Source organism: Crocodylus porosus, unplaced genomic scaffold, assembly GCF_001723895.1.
Source record: "Crocodylus porosus isolate Cpor-Errol unplaced genomic scaffold, CroPor_comp1, whole genome shotgun sequence".
Taxonomy (NCBI): Eukaryota; Metazoa; Chordata; order Crocodylia; family Crocodylidae; genus Crocodylus; species Crocodylus porosus.
This window is the reverse complement of record NW_017728951.1, coordinates 42,188,447-42,209,205: the sequence shown is the minus strand read 5'-3', so window position 1 is coordinate 42,209,205 and position 20,759 is coordinate 42,188,447. Positions and strand designations below refer to the sequence as shown.

Sequence of the window (20,759 nt, the reverse complement as noted above, 5' to 3'; positions counted from 1 at the left end):
AATGAAGTTAAGTTTTAATTTATGGGCTGGCACTTGGTATTAAGTTAGCACTATGTAACAGGATAGCAAGATTCCCCTGTTACCTTACTCTGTTAGCAGGTGTTCAAAGAAGGCAGAGACTAAAAAAATACTCCTGACTCACTGAAACAAGAGTGGCTGCTTATACTCAGGGAAGTCTAATTTTTATAATGCACTTAAAAGGACTGCTGGCACTTTATGTCTATTAGAAGAGGGAGGAACACCCCTGGCCAACAAAGTTCTATGCCTGCCAAAGCCCTGTTATACAGACCATTATACCAGGAAATAAGTTCTTCTGCAGATAAAATTTGTGTCCTTCACAGAAGTAAATTTTAGTATAAAAAGGCCATAAAGACAGTGGAACTAGTTCTCCAACATGGGGAAGCAGGGTGTGGCACAAACATATTGTGGGAAAGCATAAGAAAAGCAAAACCTGGGAATAAAGGCTTTGGCTAGGGTTGAGGTAATGCTAAACTGGAATTCTTTTGGTTAAAATTACCAAACCAGTGACTGACTAGACCAAGTCCTAATGTTCTGCTCATAGCTGGAACAAACACAAACATCTGGCTAGACAAGAAAGGCAGTCATTTGTGCAATATGAAAATGCCAGGTCTGAACAGCCTGTGATATCTGTGGTACTTTCATGATGAGTGGGGTGTAAAAAAACTTTCAGAATTTCTGTACAGAAATATTTGTGCTATTTCTTTGGAATGAAGGCCCAGGATACTAGGCAGTCCTTTCTGCTAGTAATGTCTCTATCACTGTTTAAGAAATAGGAATAAGTAGGTTAAAGTAGTTGGTGCAGCTGTTAAACTTGCAGACACAAAGCTTGGAATATGGAATAGAGAATATTAGTTAAATTCAGGGGTCTTTGCAAAACAAAGTCATGTGGTCAACAGCCCTTAAGAGGTTAATTATAAAAAGATCACAAGGGAGAATACCCTACTGGCTTAACTTTTGAACTAACAAAATTAAAAGCTGGTTAATTTAGTCAGAGTCTCAACACACTGTGGGGTTAATATAGAAAAACAAAAGGCCTGACTTGGGACCTCAACACTCAAGTGGTTATAGAGATATTTCTGAAACCATCTGAAGGAGGAATAATTTTAGTTTCAAGATTTAATATGCTTGGTACCCCAAGTCCACATGTATAAAACTTCAGTAAAAGGAAAAGAAGAAAGTGTTTTCTTTGCATTGTCCCCCCCAAAAAACATACTTTCTATTTTTCCTATCTCCCAAGAAAAATTAAAGACAGCCAAAAATGAATAATTGAGTAAGAGGAAGTAAGACCTTACCCTGACCAGAAGGAGAAAAACATGCAGTTAGCAAGTTACCATTTTCAACCTACATCTAAAAGCTGCTTGCACAAGAAAGATAGAAAACTCTTAGGGTCTGCATGATTTATGAATACACCAGATACAAAGGTAGGAAATCTAACCTTTGAGGAAGAAAAAAAAGACTTACTTTTGGAGCAAAATATTAATCTTGGATTAACTATCTTAATTTTTCTTTTTTCACTTTGATTGGCAAAGATCAACTAATACAAATAACTTTCTTTTTTGGAAAACATTTGGATTTTAATATACTTACCTCAAACACTGAAAGGTCATTTCTTCGGTAGATTTCATTAGCTGGGGGGTGGTACCAACCACACTTCTTTGAATGCCTTAGCAAAATGTTTTTACTTTTCATATATTTAAGACAAAATTCACACAGGTAAAGCTTTGGTAGTCTGTTGAAGTATAAAGATTATAAAGAATTTATTAATTTTAACCAAAAAAAAAAAAAAATACACATGCCTCCAGCCCACTAATTTAAAAAAAATCATCAGAACATATCTGAAGTAAACGGTATTTCTTCTTGCCCTAATTATGTATTATAGGGAGAAAGATTAAAAACATGCATATCCATCCTTCATTGGGAAGCACAGGAAAACTGATTTAAACCATTACCTTAAAAACACAACGATGGGGGCTTTGGTACAGTATTGATTCAACTGGGTGAACCTATGGGTATAAGTTTTTCGTTGCTTCATTAGATCATATACCTTTTTTTACCCTAATTTCTATGAGATCCCCTTGTCTATGCCATATTGCCACTTACTGACATACAGAAATTTCTAGCATTTGTCCTGGCATTATTAATGCATTTGATGGCTACACAAAGATAGTACAATGAGTTTACTCCTTTTAACCCTTACAAGTATTTCAGTGAATTCACATCTACTCCTCCCTCCAAATCATTTAGTAATACGCACATACTGGGCTTTTAATTTTTCTTTGTAAATCACCCAGAATACTGTTAGTCATTTTTGTTGTTTCTCTCTGTTGGTATCTATTTGGTAAATAAATTGAACACGGTATTTCTAGGGGCTGTTTACTAACAACTACAGAGAAGAGCTATCAGTTGGCATGCCTTTGCATAGGCAGCCAAGAATAACATTGCCTAGTTTTGATGCCATCCTACTGTCATGAACATATTACCTACTATTAACCAGACCCCCTTAAGAGATTAAAGTATTTGGCAAGTTAGAGCTTTCAACACAGTAGAAATTGAGAAAATTTACAGATGAATGAATATATTATTACTATAAAAACCCAATAGTTAACACAAGTGAAAATGATCTACCCTCTGCGCTTTGTTTGCCCTTTATTTCAGTATAACCCATTCCTGGCATATTCCTTAATTTCCAGTGAAAACAGTGTATCATCTACGGGTGAGGCAAAAAGAAAGATATTGTTCATGGCATGTTTATACCATGTGCAAGATTTAAAAAATGCTAGTGGATTAGAAGTTTGGGGATTTACTTGAATGTATGCATAAAATTAAATTTAATCTGAAATACCGTGAAACAACAAGGTAAAACCCTCTTTCTCCTCCATTACATAATATCATTCAATAGACCTGATAACTGTAGTACCTTGCATATTCCTGCGGGTAAGGCGAAGAGTACCAGGTCTGAATCTCAAACTTTCCAAATTCAATCACAGAAGGGTACCGTCCTGTTGTTTCACCAGTATTTTTACACCCAATTTTCTGTCAGGTATAACAAAAACAAAGGCATGTTATAACAACATATGAAAGAAGAATCATTGTGCACCTTCAGTTTGACTTGTTTAAAACTAAAACGGCTTCAAGTCTCTCAGGTTTTTCGCTGTCCAAAGTTTTTGGAAATCAACAGATACAACGCCATATAACCCAGACATGCAGAAAATAAGCCAAAATTTGTGTGCAGCAGTAAGTCCGCCTGTAACCTCCATTCTTCTGGAAGTGGGGCTCAGCTAGGATTGACAGAGGATGGACCCGACCTAACGGGTACGTTCATTCAATCTTATTGATGGCCTCTGCCAGGAGAGTCTTAGCTCACATTCTGTGATGTCCTCCAGTCTCCAAAAGGTGATGAATGGTGACAAAAGGAAACACTTGCCTTCACCAAAAATGGATTAACCTCTCTTACAAGCAGATATCTTGAATGCAGAGGGTCCCATTTGGTACTTCTACTACTCACTGGATGTTAAAGTAAGTTAGTTCCAAGAGAAGTAAGAGTTGTTCCCTTGGTAGCTAGATTCCTTAGATAAGGTTGATGCAGGAAGATAGAAAGGATCATCTTGATCAAATCAAATAAACTTATAAAAAGTTTACACTGCTGCACTGTGGTATGGTTGGAAATCATTCTGTGCAAGAGAGGTAACTAGCAGGAAACAAGAAAAAAGAAAAGGCTCAAAAGCCAAACTCACACCAGGCAAACTCACAGGACCAAGAGATCATGCCTAACTCAAAAGTTAAAGCCCTGTACCAAGCACAATATCAGGCCCTGCACTTCTGGCTGCATAAATAGAAAAAGATTACTGAGGCTCCTGTTACAAATTACATATATTATACAATTAACTGGTTAACTGCACTATAAATTTAGACCAGCCACACGTGCAAAGTAATTATTACACGATAAATATTATCCAGCTATAAAAAGAGCCAACCAGCTCAAGAGTTGACAACAACAATAATGTAGAGTTGTTACACATTTTCAAGTTAGTGCTTCAAATGTGTAACAACTCTGTAGCTTGTTTCTATTTAGCTTCCATTTGAATCTGTAGCAAGGGCCTGTAAAAAACTGTCAGAGATGACGCATGTAGAAAAGCACAGCTGGAAAAGCCAAGCTTAACGTTCTTATTTATGACACAATGCTATGGAAGGCTGTGGTAGCAAGGGTTATTATTGTGTCCTTCCCTCTAACCTGTGTTTGCTTGAGGCACAAATTCTACTGCAGTTCCACCTCTGATTAAACAAACCCTTCTACCTACTAGACTTAAGCAAAAAATCTTGTCTTTTTTCATTAGACAAAGGGACAGAGAAAAATCCAGTTATCATGCCTGAAACCTCTTCAGCCAAGAAATTAATCCAACTTCAGCAGAATATATGTAAATACGTAGTGTTAAATAACAACAAATAAAGCACCACCTACTACAACAGCTTTAGTTAAATCCAGCAAATGAGGTTCATACCACAAAAGTCTTACACAATTAAAAGGTCTTGTGAGTTTTAACAGGACAATGTAAAAGTAGTAAAACTGTGCACTAATCATAACCCTCTCCCCAGTTTTGACCGCCTCATCACAAAAACAACACGCTTATCTGGTGGCTACTCATAGTGGCTGCTTTCAGTGGAGATTTAAAAAGAAAGTCAAAGAATATATCAAAATATGAGAATGAGTAGTTCGCCAAAAGTAAGAACTTGGTTATTTAGCCTGGAAAAGCGTAGGCTCAGGGGTGATCTGATGGCCACCTATAAGTTTATCGAGGGTGACCACCATGATCTGGGGGAACGTTTGTTCACCAGAGCGCCCCAAGGGATGATGAGGTCGAACGGTCACAAACTCCTGCAAGACCGTTTCAGGCTGGACATAAGGAAGAATTTCTTTACTGTCCGAGCCCCCAAGGTCTGGAACAGTCTGCCAGCGGAGGTGGTTCAAACACCTACATTGAACACCTTCAAGAGTAAATTGGATGCTTATCTTGCTGGGATCCTATGACCCCAGCTCATTTCCTGCCCTTTAGGCAAGGGGCTGGACTCGATGATCTCCCGAGGTCCCTTCCAGCCCTGATGTCTATGAAATCTATGAAAGGTAATTGAATTTAACATATACACTTGATTACCAAATTACTGGCAGCTAGTCTTACCTCCAGAGAAAGTTCCCGGGCCTGCTTAAAAACTTCCAAATCCTCCTCTGTAACAGTGTCCTTGCTTCCAACCAGAAAAACATCTGTATTTTCTTGTTTGATGCTTAATTTGATTTCAGTATCTGTTATTTAAAACCAGCAGAAAGTTTATTCACAGACATGAAGACCACACATGCCTTAACAGGGTGGTACTCCTAAACAGAACTGTAGGCAATTGAGGCTCCCATTCTACTTTCTACTTGAATTCCTTTATACCTGTTATAGGAACTATGCCTTTTCCCCTCCCTCTGTCACTGAAGAAACAATTCAAAGTGTCTGTTCACCTGTTTCATGCAAGCCTTCAGAGTTTAGTTCAATTATACTAAATGAATTTTGAAAACAACCCGCCTAAAATAACTAAGGTGATAGGTTCTACTGAACATGTCCTGGAAAATCTCAGCAGCTAGCTCACTATAAAATAAAAATCCAGTGTCCCCCTTTGTGCTATCTTAAACAAAAACCCCTTTTAGAAAAAACTTAGAAAACCAATGCTAAGCTAAGAATACATCCAGACATTATAAATATATTTCCTCTTAAATAAAAATAATCAGAAAAAGGACATTTCACAGCAGTACAGATCAAGTGTTGTGGAGACTGCAGCAGGATGGAATTGGTCATGAAAAAGCAATGGAGCAGAGGGAAATGAATTGAAATGCCCATTATTATAAGCGCTGATAGCACACAATCATAATGACAGCACTACTGCCAGAGAAAGGGCAGGGGAAAGAACAAGGAAGTAGCATGAAAGTGGCTACTCATGCGGTACTACAAAGCCATAAGCGACGTTATGAAGGCATTTGGGGCTCCTAGTGCCACTACAGATGCATAAATAATAATAAAAAGGTGGTGTAGTATTAGTCAGAAAAAACATTTTGGAGGTTTAGTCAGCATTAGATAAAAAGGTCAAAGTTTTATTGCTTTTGTATGGAAGTGAAGGAAGAACAAGAGAAATAGCTAAGACCTATGTGACAAAATAAGAATTTTGGTTTTGGACGGGACGCAGGTTTGGTTGGCGCTTTGACCTTTGCTTACCATTATTCTGATCAGGTTTAATCCTTCCGTCTGCCAAGCTCCCCTTCCCTGGTGAGGGGGTCCCCATCTGAGGGGTCACTTTATACTTTAATCTGCCTAGAATCCTGTGCTTTTTAAGGAAAGTTGTTCGCTTGAAATGAGCAATTGCTTTAAAAGCACGTCCTCTAGATACACCCCATCCAGAGGCAGAGGAATGAGAAATAAACCTACTTCTAACCTCTTTCTTTCCATAGAAATGGGTATTAGATTTTGATGTGGAAGATAATTCTGGTTTATGACGCATACGTTTGGGTGGTGCATAACTTGGGCGTCCCTTTTTTCGAGACTGTCCCTGAGTAGTATAAATATGAGAAAGTCCATCAAAGAGTCCCTTTAGCTGACTGTTATTAGGAAGGCTACCAACAGAGGGTGCACTTGACTGACTGGAAGAACTTTGGGGAGAGTTAGAAGAGGTGGAAGTGCTGGATTTTTGTGAATTGGGGCTCTGACCAGAGATGGGGGTTGGGGGTAGAAGTGAAGAAGGTGGAGGTTTTAGCTTTTGTGTGGTACCTGTAGCCAACACATGAGAAGTGCATGACTGTTTCTGAGAGACCTTTTTCCTTGGACGATAGTGCTTTGAAAAGTCTATTATTTCACCTCGTGATCTGCGACCATCGGGTGATGGTGTAAAAAACTTAGTAAGGCCATCAATGAGCCCTTTGGTTTTCTTGTTTACTTTAAGTGTAGAGGCAGATATGTAGGTGGAGGTGGTGGTGATTTTGGTGGTGGCACCAGGCCGAGTGGGGTCTGTAACAGGCAATCTGCTGCTTGAATCCTTCACAGATGCAGCATGACCAGATGAAGGTGTGGTACAGACTTTAGTCTTTTGACCCCTACCAGGTGACCCCCTTCCTGTGAATGCATTCATGGATCCTTCATCACTGGTTACAGACCTATGCAAAAATTTGGAAAATAAAATCAACATTAAAAAGCTACAAAAACTACTGATAAACAATTATATACACAAATTATAAATGTCATTGTACTTAAAAATCAAGTACTGAATAGTGACCCTTAAAAATATGTACGCATATGATTTACTGAATGAGATGGCAGCTAATATTTATCCAGTTTCTCTGAAGAAAGGAACTGGGGTGGGAAAAGCTTTCAATATATACAACCCCACGTCTAATTTTATTAAGGAAAAAAGTGTGTTTCTTTTGTGAGCTAAATCATTAATACACTAGTTTTGAGCACATCAATCACTTCACGGCTGTTAAAATCTATAACATAAATCCAAGAGATACACATATTCTGTGCCACAAAATATACACAGCACATCAAAACACTGTATTGATTTCAGCAACACTTTCACTAGAAATGCAGACTAGTTTGACCATCATGGTAGCATGGTCAAATATTTACAGATATTTCTCAGTAAACTGCGCTTTTTGTGTGATCTTACCTATTTACCTCAAGTAAACTTATGCTTTTACCAAAATATTTAAACTTTTAAAAAAATAATGCAGAGCTACGGGCGGAGTGAGGCAATTTATGCATAGAACGATCACAAAACCAAAGCAGCCTCTGTTTTCTTTTTTAAAAAGGGGGGCGAAATGGTAGTTAAGGCAAAAAGTGGAGAGAGGAAAACAGCAAAAAAGCATAAATAAAATAATGATCAAATAAAAGCCATAATTGTGTTAGGCATGACATGGAAGATCTTGAAGAGAAGCAGTGAATTTTACTAAGAGTGAGCAGAGGGCATCCTGGAGGCCAACGTTTGCTTTAAAGAAAGTGCTGATTTAGCTGTCAGCTAATGACTGAATGAAAAGAAAGGACACTGAAGGGAATATTGAAGAGTGGTGTTTTGTTCAAGTGAATACAAACTGAAGAGCTAAGAGTATTCATAGTACAGAAATACATGTCATCAGGAAGCGTTATCAAATTGCAAACCATAATTACATCAAATTATTCCATTCTGTCTCCTCTCCCCAAATGCATCCTTACATTCGTTTAAAAAGTTAGCTTGCTTATTTTGCAGAGGAAGATTTCCTTCCACAGATTTTGCCTTCTTAATTGAGAAGCTGAAATAATTAATTCCAACAGATTACTTTTAATTAGAGATGGAACAGCCTGGGGCTACCATCTGGTTAGCTGAACTCCAAGGGCCCACCAGCCTTAAAATTGGCCCCTGCTCCACTCCCACTCGTCACTGAATCTGGTTTGCTCTTGAGAGTCCACCTCTTCCTAAAAAATACCATCTTTTTCTCTCAAGTCCTCTGAAACTTTTGATGCCATAAGTTCATATTTGTAGCTTCAAAAATCTATTGACAGTAGCAGATGTATTAATAACAACCAGCACCCAGAGGTTAACAAGCACCTGGCTTTATTTCACCTCTTGTAGTAACTTTCCTCATCAGAGCTCCATACAGAGGTCCTTTAGGCAGTATCATTTCCATATAATAAGATAGCCTTCTTTTAGACTACATCAAAATGGCTCAGGTGTATCAGCAACACTACACACATTAAGGTTAAGCCCACATGAAAAATGGCAGGATAAGCTATCTGCCATGATCTGTTACTGTTCTGAAGGCAGATTCTTTCTGGAGTAAATTCTACCCAGGTAATTGCTTTTCTTTCATTTCCTAGCATGACACTAAGATGTAATCCCATTTAAAAGAAAAATTTTTAGGTATGTTGTTTAAATTTTAACACAAAAATGGGATTGAGAAGATGAGGGAACTTATTTTCAAGAAATGCTTTAAATTGTTCTTGGGGATTAGCTTGACATCCTCAGGTACAATAAACTGGGAAAGAGATTCTTATAGGCAGAACCCTTCAGAGGATTTACACATTTTTTAAATATAGCATTCATTATGGTTTAAGGCCCCACTATCCAACTTTAAGAGTTGAATTCAAAGGGTTTCTAAATGTTTCCCTTCTGTCTTGACTTTGATTTCATTTCTCCTACCAGATATTTCCCTCCCATGAATAGAGTGATTCAACTGCAGAATCCCCAAACTTGGTCAAACACTGTCAGGAGGGACTAGATAATGGCCACATCTATACAAGATGCTGACTGCACAGTAGCTCAATACTACTGTGCAGTAGCATTGCGTGACAAAGACCATGATGTGACGCTACTGGGCACTAGTATTCAGCTACTGTGCAGTAGCATCACAAAAAAAGTGTTTGCTGGCACTACTGTACAGTAACTCAGGTTACTGCACATTCATTTAGCACTTATTTATACAAGTACTAAATAAATGCACATTAACAACTGCGTAGTAGTGTCTCATGTAAGCTCAAGTGAGTACTATTAATGGAAGATTTTGTTGGGTTTTTTTTAGTGGTCTGAAACACATCCATACGCTTGAAAATGCTATGCTTCCTTAGGGTTTTTAGGCAGGATTTATTATCCATATTTGGGATCATCTGAAGACGGTATTTCCAAAGAAAAACTCCTAGGAAGGAAGGAAAGGCTTATGCCTCATCTCATCAGGCTTGAAATCAGTTGCTTCTTCCAAGAAACACTATTTAAGAAGTCATAAGAAGTTTAAGTTAGCCCTACAAGCTTGGCTAAAGCTTGACTGATATACTGTAATCTGCACATGTGCCACAAGATTTTTGCCTGACGAGGTAACACACATGCTCCATGTCGCTCTATAGCACGTGTCAACATACTATATCCACTGAACCCAAACCACATCCAAGGACTACAAGATTCCTGAGGACATCTCTAAACTAGAAGTTCTTCAGCAGGTCAGCACACCTAATGTGGACACAGCTTACACTGGCAATGCTGAAGTTTTACTGGTAGTTATTCTACTCCACTTCACCTTGTATATGAAACAAGATGTACAGGTAAAGCACAATTCTGAGAGTAAAACTCCATCTACACTCAGGGCTTTTTACTGGCACAGCTATGTTGGTCAGGGATGATATTTCACCCCCCTAAGAATATCAACTGTGTATGTTACTACTCTCTTCCTGTATTCTTATTTAAGTGCAGGGCTATAAAAAGAGTTATTTGCGGAAGTTTTGTTTTGTGAAAAGAATGCTTTTACTTAAGCATAGATATTTCTAATATTCACATGAATAGATGTGTCACATTAGGGCAAAATTCACATTAGTATTCCAAATTTAGGCTCATTTAATGAAGGGCCCTTTTTACATACACCTGACAGCTAAAAAAAATTATTTAAAATTAAAATTTTAAAACTTTAAATATTAAAATTCCTCTAAAATGCATATGAACAGAAAGATTCATATTTCACAATATGACCCAGGAAAGACTTTGGAAAAAAGGAAGGAGGAGAATCCCCATTACAGTGAAGAAAGGAATACACAATCCTCTTTGATCCTCCAGCATTCTGCAGGCCCCCTTCCATACACAATAGTCCTCAAAGTCCAATAGGGAGTCGGATACTACCCTTTCCCTTCCCCGTGCCCTCTCCCTTCAGGACGTATGTGGCTGTCATTGCCCACTGGTTAATAAATTCCCTTCTTCCCACAACTGGCCCTGCCCTAGTATTTAAGAAGTCCAGACAGCCCTCTAATCTCTACCAGAACAGGTGCCTCCCTTACCATCACTTCCTCAAAAACCAAGGGAATTCCCTGCCCAACACTTTCATTAACAGAGTTAATTTTATCAGGCATTACCTTGCACCCTTCCAGAATATCTAATATCTATATCTGAAGGACTGAAAGATCACAAAAAGAGGTATACCCTCACCTCTCACATTTGGCAATAGTTGTTGTAACAGGACTGAACCTGACCTATATTTTCCAAGATCTGCCTTTTTTTAAGCTGACACACACAGCCTCACTGGGCTCAGTGTGGCTGTACTAAGCCAGCAGATTGTTTCAGCAGTTTCCTGTGGCCTGCTCTGCCATTGAAGAAAGCAGCAGCTGTTTCTCAAGGAATCAAAAAGGCCTCTTTACCTTCAATATGTAGGAAGTCCAAGCAGACAAAATATCTATAGAAAAATACACTGCACTAGGCAGAGCATGATGACAAGGAAACAAGAATGCTTCACCCTTTTCTAACAGCCTCATGCACATTCCCAATACCCACTAAAAGGCCATATAATTTGCCATGCACTTTCTTCTAACTATTGCCTAAGGGAATTTAACTGTTCAGTAATACACACCATACTACATAATTAGGCTCAGCTGGGGATAACTGAAGCATTATCCCTGAGGCAGTGCACAGGACAAGGATAAATAGCTATTAACATCTGGCAATTCATTGGTAGTTTGTCTGAAGTAATGTGTAGATCATACCAGCTAGCTCACTAGGTCACTAAGCCTGGCCTAACCACAAATAACAGAGGAATCATGGATTAGTTTAAATTTACTCTACAGCGGAGACATCAAACATGGCCTGTGGGCTGGATCTGGCCTGTGGAGCTGTATGATCCATCCCATGTGTGCTACTTGGGGCATGCACTAGCTCCAGACTCATCCACTCATATGGCATGTAGGTTGGATCTGGCACCATGCACTGGGTACTGTGTGCCCACTGGCTCCAGGACCAGTCCAAATCAGGCCATGCTAGAGCCAGCACATGGTCAGTCTGGTTGGGCACTGCATACAGGCCATGCCCTGTGCTACGTGCAGTGCCACATCCAGCCCACAGACTACATGCAACACAAGCCCCAGAACAGATCATCACGTTTGTCACCACAGGTGCTGCACATAGCATAGGGAGTCAGTCCCAATTCAGCATGCATACCAGCCCAGCCACTCTCATCTGGCCTGAGGACTTGAATGCATTCGACATCCCTGCTGTATAGCAAGGAAGAAACAGACAACTGGCTCTCCCAAGGTAGGTGCCCACAGTAGAATGTATTACAGCACATGACCACTAAATGGCAGGAAGCTGGTTTGCACTGAGCAAACACGTTAATGAAATTAACTAGGGGAGTGTACATTCAACAAGTTCCATGTGGTATAATTACTTCAAGGGGTAACTTTAACCTGTATTGAAGTCATTCACTTTATAGTAGGGCTGTGAATTGTGGGTCCATTCCATTTTTACTATGTAGTAAAGTCAATTTATTACACAGAATATGCACTGCATGTATACCCTCAGGTAAGGGTGACCAATAATCCTTTATTATTCTCATGCTTTCCCAATTGTTTTGAAGCCGCTCAGGAAGACCACAGACCTCACGGCAACATGATGAAACGTGGTAAGAAGCAGAGTTAAGGTTTTACAGGGGACATTATCGTAACTGTGTATTTTGAAGGTTTGATATTAAGAGATTTCTTTTCAACTCATTGGGCATATCTACACGAGACGTTTACTGCAGTAGACTAATTAGCTTCACAGAAAACATCGCACATCTACATGTGCAGTTGTATGAGGTCACAGGAAACTAACATTTCAACAGCAGGGTAGTTCTTGTAAATACAAGCAATATCTTGCTGTGGAGCTTGTTACTCTGCAGCACTACGTGTGTATATGCTGATGTTGCTGGTTGGAGCTTGAGAGTGCTTCAGTTCAGGGAGCGAGCCCTGTACTGGAGACTGTCATGCTTCAGCTAGCCCCTCTGGCTGGAGTAATCCCAGGCTGGCAAGCTGACCCCCGGTCCCAGCCTTCCAGCCAGGGGTTGCCCTGACCCAGCTGAACATGCTGCAGTCCTGGATCCATGTGTAAATGTGGTGCCCAGGAGCAATAAACTTTGGTTTAATAAGTGTTGAGGTTTATTGCTTTGCCTTAATAGCATGTGTCGATGGGCCCATCATAACTGAGAATTCAGAGGTTTAACTACAGGTATATCTGCTGTTCAAGAGAAAAAAAGAGACACTGCTGGTAAAACAATCTTTTGGGCAGTGAATATATGGGGGCTTTAGAGAGAAGACAACTAGTGAGGGAGGATTTTAGGGCACATTTGGACAGGGGCACCAAACTGAGAAGAGGAGTAGTAGCATGTGAATGATAGTGAAGCTCTCCAGCTCGACAGTGATGAAGCCTATACAAATACCTAAATAACAGAGGAAAGCATTGAGGACATAGATGAGGCGAGTGGACAGAAATATGCGATGGAAGGAGATATACTACTGTCCTCATTTCCTTGCAGCTTCATATAACCCATTCTTCCCATTCACCATTAATTCAGACCGAATTGTGCTCAGTAGCCCTCCCTTCAGCTTTAAGATATCCAACATGTCTACGTTAAAAACATGCCTTGGTTGGTTAAAAACAAACAAACAGTCTGTGGAGAAGGGAGATATCAGAGTATCTCACCACCCCAGCACTGTCCTGTCTAGGGGGTACAAGGCCATGTACAGATATTTAATTTCTATTGGAGAATTGTCATTCTCTTGGTAGAAAACAAAAATGTGTTGATGTTCAAGCTTCTTCTCCTGGAGCAAAAACAGCCATTCCAAGAGAAGAATAACTCAGGAACAACCAGGGTTAAATCAGTCCTAGGAGAATTTATCCCAGGAAGCTGAATCCCAGGAGCACACCTTCTCCCCGTTTAACTCCTCCTGAGGAACAAGAGGACTAGAGTTGGGGAAAAGGCCTCTGTACTTTCCTAAGTCTGCGGTCACCCTCTTGAGAAAGGTTATGGGGCAGCTGTTCCCCCTCCCACTGACAGGAAGAGAGGGGAAGGGCAGCCCCCGCTGTGAGAAGCAGGAGTTCCTGGGGTGGAAGCAGGCAGGGGCTTTCCCACATCACTCTGTTCAGGTCCTGAGCACCAGGAGCCAACAGCAGGGAGCAGTGCCCCCTGCCTACTTCCCCCTGCCCCCTCCAAGCTCAGCTGAGTGGCATGGATGGTGAGCCAGACTTCCAAGCCTGGCTTGGCTGTGCCAGCTTTCCCTTGCATCCCACTGCTGTTCAGCTGAGCAGAGGATGTAGTCATTTAAAAGCCAAAGGGGCCAGGAACACAACATACAGAGGTTTTCCCAAGCCCAGCTGCCACCTTTCCTTGTTGCCCACTTGACCCACAGCAAAGTAGGGTGAGGCAGGTTGCTGTGCTGCATCAGTAAAGTGCGGGGACCTTCCCACCCTGACAAAATGCCCCTGCCTCACTCTGCAGTGCTCCAGGTCACCATGGGGCTGTCCCAGAGCCTTGCTGCAGTGGCTAAGTGCTCCCTCTTCCCCTCCCTACACATCCCTAGGTCAGTCCTAAGAATGGAAGGTGTGGTGGCTATTCTTCTTTAAGGGAAAACTGGGAGGGTTCGCACCACTGGAGAATTCCCGCCTCCTACCAATCAGCTGACTGGAGGCATGGGGCAGTCATTCCCCAGGGGCTGGCTCCCTCCCAGGGCTGTCTGTGGCAGCTGCTGATTTCCAGCAGCTGCACAACTAACACTTGACAACCTGCTTCTCTTTCCAGGGAAAGGAGAGGACAGACTGCCAATTAATGGACTCCACCAAGGATGGGGATGGCCCAGAGAACAGTTCTCTAGTAACCCCTGGCTGGAAAGCTTACCTTTGAAGCTCTCCAAGCAGGGACTGGAGAAAAGTTTGTAGAGTCCACATCTTAGGCCACTGGTCTCCAACCGGTCAACTGCGATTAACCAGTAGATTCTGGAGCCTCTTGAGGTCGATCCTGGGCTGCGGGGGGTGGGGGGGTACAGTGGGACTGAGCGCATGCATGCATGCGAGCGCACACCTCCCCCAGCTCAACAGATCAGTCAGCAGGGGAGGGAAGGGGCAGAGGCCTGGGGAGTACATGTAGTGCCGCTCGGGGCACAAAGCCCAGTCCGCAGAGGGAGCTGCCTCCGCCATGCACAGAAAGGGGGGACACATGCCCCCCACCCCCAAATTTGGGGGAGTGCCAGCAACTGCAGCTCTGAGGTAGGTAGCAGGGCTGGAGCAGGCTCCATCCCCTTCCCTGTGCTGGCTATGCAGGGCCTGCCCCTGTTCCAGCCCTGCTACCTTACCTGCTGGGCTGTTAGAGACTACTCTCCTAGTCTATTTTTCTACCAGAAGAAATTTCTTCCTGGAGAAATGAATATCTCTAAGGAACCTAAAACAGACCTAATAATTGGTATCACTTTTGGACATGATATTGATACAAGCTTTTATGTTGCAATTGTTACAACTGAATAATCCTGTGGTAATACAGGTGTAGCAAAACTGTTCCAGCTTTAACCTTGCTTTATCCAGGGTCAAAGTTAGGGTGATTTAGTTAACATGTGTGGCTACAGGGCATGAAGATATAGCAGTTACAGCATAATAGCTTGTGTGTGCTTCCAGACAAGCAGCTGCTCCTACCCTTTTAAAGTGGCTAAAACGTAGGTTTGTCCATACCCTAACATAGCCAGGTATATAGGGGCCCAGAGATAAGTAAGAGGAACAACAGCTGCCTCCTCTAGTTCCCAGTGTCTACTCATTAGCAAAGAGAGCTAGTTAGCTGCATTAGTCTGGAGTCAGGCAAAAGGGAGAAGAGATTTGCATCTTGATAGACTAACGAAATCAGAGATGTATAGTATAAGCTTCCATAAGCAGAGGGCTTACTTCATCAGATTCTGGAGAAGGACCCTCTTCACACCACCTGATGAAGTAAGACCTCTGCTGTACATCTCTAATTCAGTTAGTATATAAAGGTGCAAATCTACCCTGCCTTCTTCAGTGTCTACTCAAAGAATAACTTTTCCCAGATTAACTCTGGAACCATTTGTTGGGCTTCACAGAATACCCTTCAACTGAGAAAAAAAACTCAGTGTGGGGGCTGATTATAAGATGATGTTGGAGGAACTAGTACTAACTTATTATGAGGTAGAAAGTTGTATTTTTAAACAAATCATATTTCTGCAAATTAAACCTTAGTGCACAGCAGCTTCCTAAGTGGGGAGCTACAAAATAACCTGAATGAAAATCTGCAAACCTTTTTGCTGTGGCGGAGTAATTTTAATGTTTGTTATGGATTGTGTGGATAAGTCAGGTATGGTCAACTCAATCCACTGCAGTCACTATTCATTACCACAGTTTATTTCATTGCAAGTATTCAGGACACTATACTATTCATACATAAATTGAAGTTTAAGTCCATCTCTAGATTCCATAATGATTTTTAAGTCATGCAAACTTTTAGTGCATCTTTTGCTGTCATCAGAAGACTCAAAAATACCAACTATAATTAAAGTTATTTTCTATCACATTGAAGTCTTTGCATAATGAGTGCTTCTCTCCATGTGATTTTTTTTTTCAGATTGCACTACTGAGCCAAAACAGTAGTTTAATTTTAAATGAACTCCCATCACCTAAAATGCTATCTGATTACGTTTTCAGGAACATCAGAGGAAATTAAAAAAGAAACCTACAACATTCGTTGCTTTAGTTTATTTTTCGGTCGTCCAATAGGTTTTGCATATCGTCGCCTTATTTGGGCAGCTTTCTCATGAAGTAGCTTTCTTCCCTTTTTCTTTGGTCTACAGACCTGGCAAATCCACATCCCTGCATTAAAAAAAAAAAATTAATTGATTCGATTGCACACGTTCAGTTTGTATGCTATTTATAGTCAAGATGTAACAAGCTATGTGCCAAGTGCTTTACGCCAACAGGTTTTGTTCTTGCAAAAAAGGTGAAGGACTAAGGGAGAGAGGAAGAAGAAATCAGTTTTTGTATTTCACAGCTGAGTGGAAGCAGTTGCTTGTCCCTACCCCCTTCCAGTAACAAGGAACATAGCCACAAGCAGGGCTCCTATTCTAAACTTGTTTCTTCTTTCCACTTTCAGACAGGCCTTTTTCTAAGAGGCAGCACATCAAGTTTTTAATTGAAAAACAAAGTAACACATGAAAAGACTTCTGTTGTCTTCTCAGAGTCAATTTCAGTGTTAATTACACTCATTTAATTTTTCTGGAGCAATTTATCTGAACCTGTGAAGAACTGTGTTTCAGACAGTCATTAGGCTTATCATACAAACCGCTCAGCCAAGAACGTAACAGAAGCTCTGTGGTTGAAAACTTCATGAAGGTTCTGTTGTCGTGGTACATGACAACATGCCATAAAGCATACACTCATCAAGTTAAGGGTCACAATTTGCCTAAGGGGGTTCCTATTTTTCTGGTTAGCAATCATCCCAAAATTGACAGGTTATCCTTATTAGGGAGGGAAGGCCTTAATGATACTCTGATTCTTTAAAAGCCTATCTATACTATGATATCTACAGTGGAACAAATCATGGATTCATAGGACTGGGGAAAAAAACACATTCATGTATAGTCTACGCCTATGGCCAGATACAAGATTTGCTGTTCCTAAAACAATGCAATACAGCATACAATATTATAGCACTCCAGGGATTATACCGAAATTTTGATCTTGCAGTGCTGTCTACTAAATCACACTCCTATATCATACTTCAACCAGTAAGGTTCAAGGATTCAGCTTCATAGTCTGTTTAAATGATATTTAGGTTCTATTTATGATGCAAGAAATAGCATCTTAACTCTATTGGGGAGCCTTGTATTTTAATAAAGCCCCCCTACACATATAGATGTGGGTTTTGTGGAATATTCTGGATTGGAAAATTTTCCAATGCCCTAAAAAGAATGTGATCTGATTTAGCATGTTTATTTTACTTATATTTAGTAAACAAAACTAAAAAAGTACCCCAGGTTAATTTTATGTCTCAATACCCACAAGTATTTGAACTGAAATATTTAATTAGGAAAAAATTAAATATAGCACACTTAACGTGGTTTAAATGTTATAGTCAAACAAATTCAAACCTTTATGTAGAAATAAATTATTTTTATTGGAATACTTGTAAAAATGGAAAGATAATACACAATAGCATGTACTTCCCTTACATTGTTTGTTTAAATTTAAGAAAAAACAAAGGCACTGAAAACTGTGGACACACTAATTTTAGCACACCCAAAGAGCTGTGCATGATATGCCATGGTTGAGGGTCCACTCATCTACTTCAATAGAGTTTAACTCTCTTCCACTGAGGTCATTGCAGCACCTCCTGTTTCACTATCACTATCTGTAGAATCACTTGCACTACTTAATTAGTTTCATTTCAGAATCAAATTGAAGAAAATCTGATTCAGAACTACCTGAACCACATTCTTTTTCGTTAAAGGATGGTTTTACCAATGAGTCTATGGGCAAGGGCAACTTATCATCATATTACACCTCCACTAACTGTGCTTCTGACTGATTCTCCTGAAACAAGAGATTCTGAGAAACAGAAACAAGCTTAGCAGTGTGTTCATTTGTTAGTCTATTCCCCTTTTTTGTCTTGAATGAGCTGAAAGCCTTCCAGTTCCATTCACAGGAAGATGCTGTTGGTGGAGTGCTTAGGATGCTTAGAGCAATCCTGGACAACAGTCGGGTGTTACAGTATCCCTTCTACCACGAGAGGAAACATTCTCTGCTGCCCTCCAAATGATGTATTTGCTCCAAAGTTTTTCTTTTGCACAGTACTCGGCAGTGTCTGTCACCACAGCTATTTCATCGATGTTGGGGACATTCTTAGCTATTACCATAATTGTATTGCGAGCAGTAAATAATTCATCTTCTGATAAATGTTATCCTCTGTATTCAAGATCCAAAAGGTTTGCTGCCAGATGAACTGGATGAGAGCAAAACTCAGATCTCTTAATAAACATTTGTTTTACTACTACTTTTTTGGATAGAGGTGAAGAAGGCAAAAGCTCAATTAGATTTTCATTTAGTTGTCTGAATATCTCTGGAATATTTGCAAGGCGTGGTGTATTTCCTTCAAGTTTCTTGATAGCAACCTTGAACTTGAACCCAGAACACATTGTTGTCAAGAATCTGCTTCTGAATGTTCATGGGAATAATCTAGGATATTGTGTCATCTGTTGAAGCACACCGCAAACAGCTCTTTGTGAGCAGCAAACGCTTTGTAGCTGAGCCCTATCTAGTTTCTCCTGGCAATAAAAGTGCACTTTTCTTCCCCTGCTTCTCTTTCTGTAATTGCTTCAAAGTCTGATTAGCAACATGATGATTGTTCAATACCTTCACAATCGCTTTGCAGTTTGCCAGTATTGTCTTCATTGTATTCACACTTACTATGTCCTTTGCCAGAAAATTCAATCCACGAGCAAGACAGCAAAATACTATTAAATGAGGATATTTTGGCTTTAATATTTGCCATGCAGCTTTCATGTTACTTGCATTATCAGTTACAAGGGCTTGTACCCTGGAGAGACCTGCACTTTCAATCTCTTCACTCGGTAATTTGGCTATGCATTCACCTGTATGACAAGAAGATTTGGTAACAATTGCTTTCAGAAATATTGGTTCAGGTGCTGCGAACATAATGTTCAATAAAGGATTTCCTTGTATATCAGTCCGTCCAACTGACATCAGAGTCAGTGATTCTGCTTGATCAATCCTTCGAATAACCATTGTCTGAACTCTGTCATACTCTCTATCTAAGAGAGAAAGTGATAAGCGATAACGTGATAGTAACTTATATGACGGGTGAACTAGTTTGTAATGTTCTTCCAGTATTGGTTTTCAGTTTTGGAAAGAGGTGTACCACTTGCAAATATAGCTTGAGCTAATGTCTTATCTGATTTTTCTTGATCTTCTTTTCACATGTTGTCCACAAAGTTTGATAAAAAGCTTGACTGTCTTGAACAGCTACTCATGGTAGATAGCATATCTGGTGACAATGATCTTGAAAGTGAGGCTCCTGCTTCTTCCCCCAGACCTGGCAGCTCAACATTTTCATTTTCCATTTTTTGCAAATCTGCTATTTCACTTGAGCTACTAAGTTCCTGCAACAAAAGGGGAAAAGATTTTTTTAGCCTTTTCTAGTCTGGCCTCATCCATCGGAAGGAGAAGGAGAAGTGGCAGGGAGCTTGCTTCCCCCCTCCCTGCCAGAAAGAACACTCTGCTCTTCAACTTGCTGCTCAGTTGCCCTGGGACTGTACAGCTATTGGCCAGAGGACTATGTAGCAATGCACTCTGCTGCACTGAAATAGTTAACTATTTATCTATTATGTAATTTTAAAAAAAATTATTGTTAAACCTAAGCCACTTTGAGTGCAAGCAGAAAAGCAGGATACAAATATTTTAAATAAAAAATTAAAGAATAGTCTAGAGTTGCATTAACAACTTATAATTTTTTAAAACAATACAGATGCTAGCCTACACTTTGTTTGTTTAACACATTAATTTGTTTACTTACATGGGATTCCTGAAGTAGATTTTTCTCAGATGACGTTCCACCACTTTGTTGTATTAGCTTTCTGTATACAGCTTGTACTCTTTCAGGACAGTTTTTACATGTTGTTAAACGTTTCTTCATTCTTGTTGCGTTCTTACCATATTCCTGCCTGCAATATTTACATCTACCAATTTTCTTCCTTCCTTCAGTGGCTTGAACTTCATTATAATGATGCCACACACTAGTTTTTTTTCTGATTAGGTATTCTTATGATTACTTCAAACCAAAAGCACTAACTGATCTTATTCAAACACTTCCAACTTCCCAACTCAAGAAACGAAATGAGACACTGCTCTGTGCGTTTGCTGATTTTTGGTTTGGATTATTATGTGAGTGTATT

General features: G+C 40.1%; 1 protein-coding gene across 4 annotated transcripts in view; it reads right to left on the bottom strand.

Moving 5' to 3' along the window:
- The window catches only part of KAT6B (lysine acetyltransferase 6B), a 216,345-nt gene that overhangs the window by 60,677 nt on the left and 134,909 nt on the right, over positions 1-20,759 (bottom strand). For 2 of the 4 annotated variants that reach the window (XM_019555897.1, XM_019555898.1), the window contains exons 7-11: positions 16,530-16,662; positions 6,267-7,198; positions 5,196-5,317; positions 2,939-3,054; positions 1,609-1,750 (exon numbers count right to left, since the gene is read on the bottom strand). In XM_019555897.1, the coding sequence (XP_019411442.1) occupies positions 1,609-1,750; positions 2,939-3,054; positions 5,196-5,317; positions 6,267-7,198; positions 16,530-16,662 (1,445 nt within the window). The remainder of the gene's footprint in view (positions 1-1,608; positions 1,751-2,938; positions 3,055-5,195; positions 5,318-6,266; positions 7,199-16,529; positions 16,663-20,759) is intronic. The other 2 variants (XM_019555899.1, XM_019555900.1) reach the window with 2 other exon arrangements.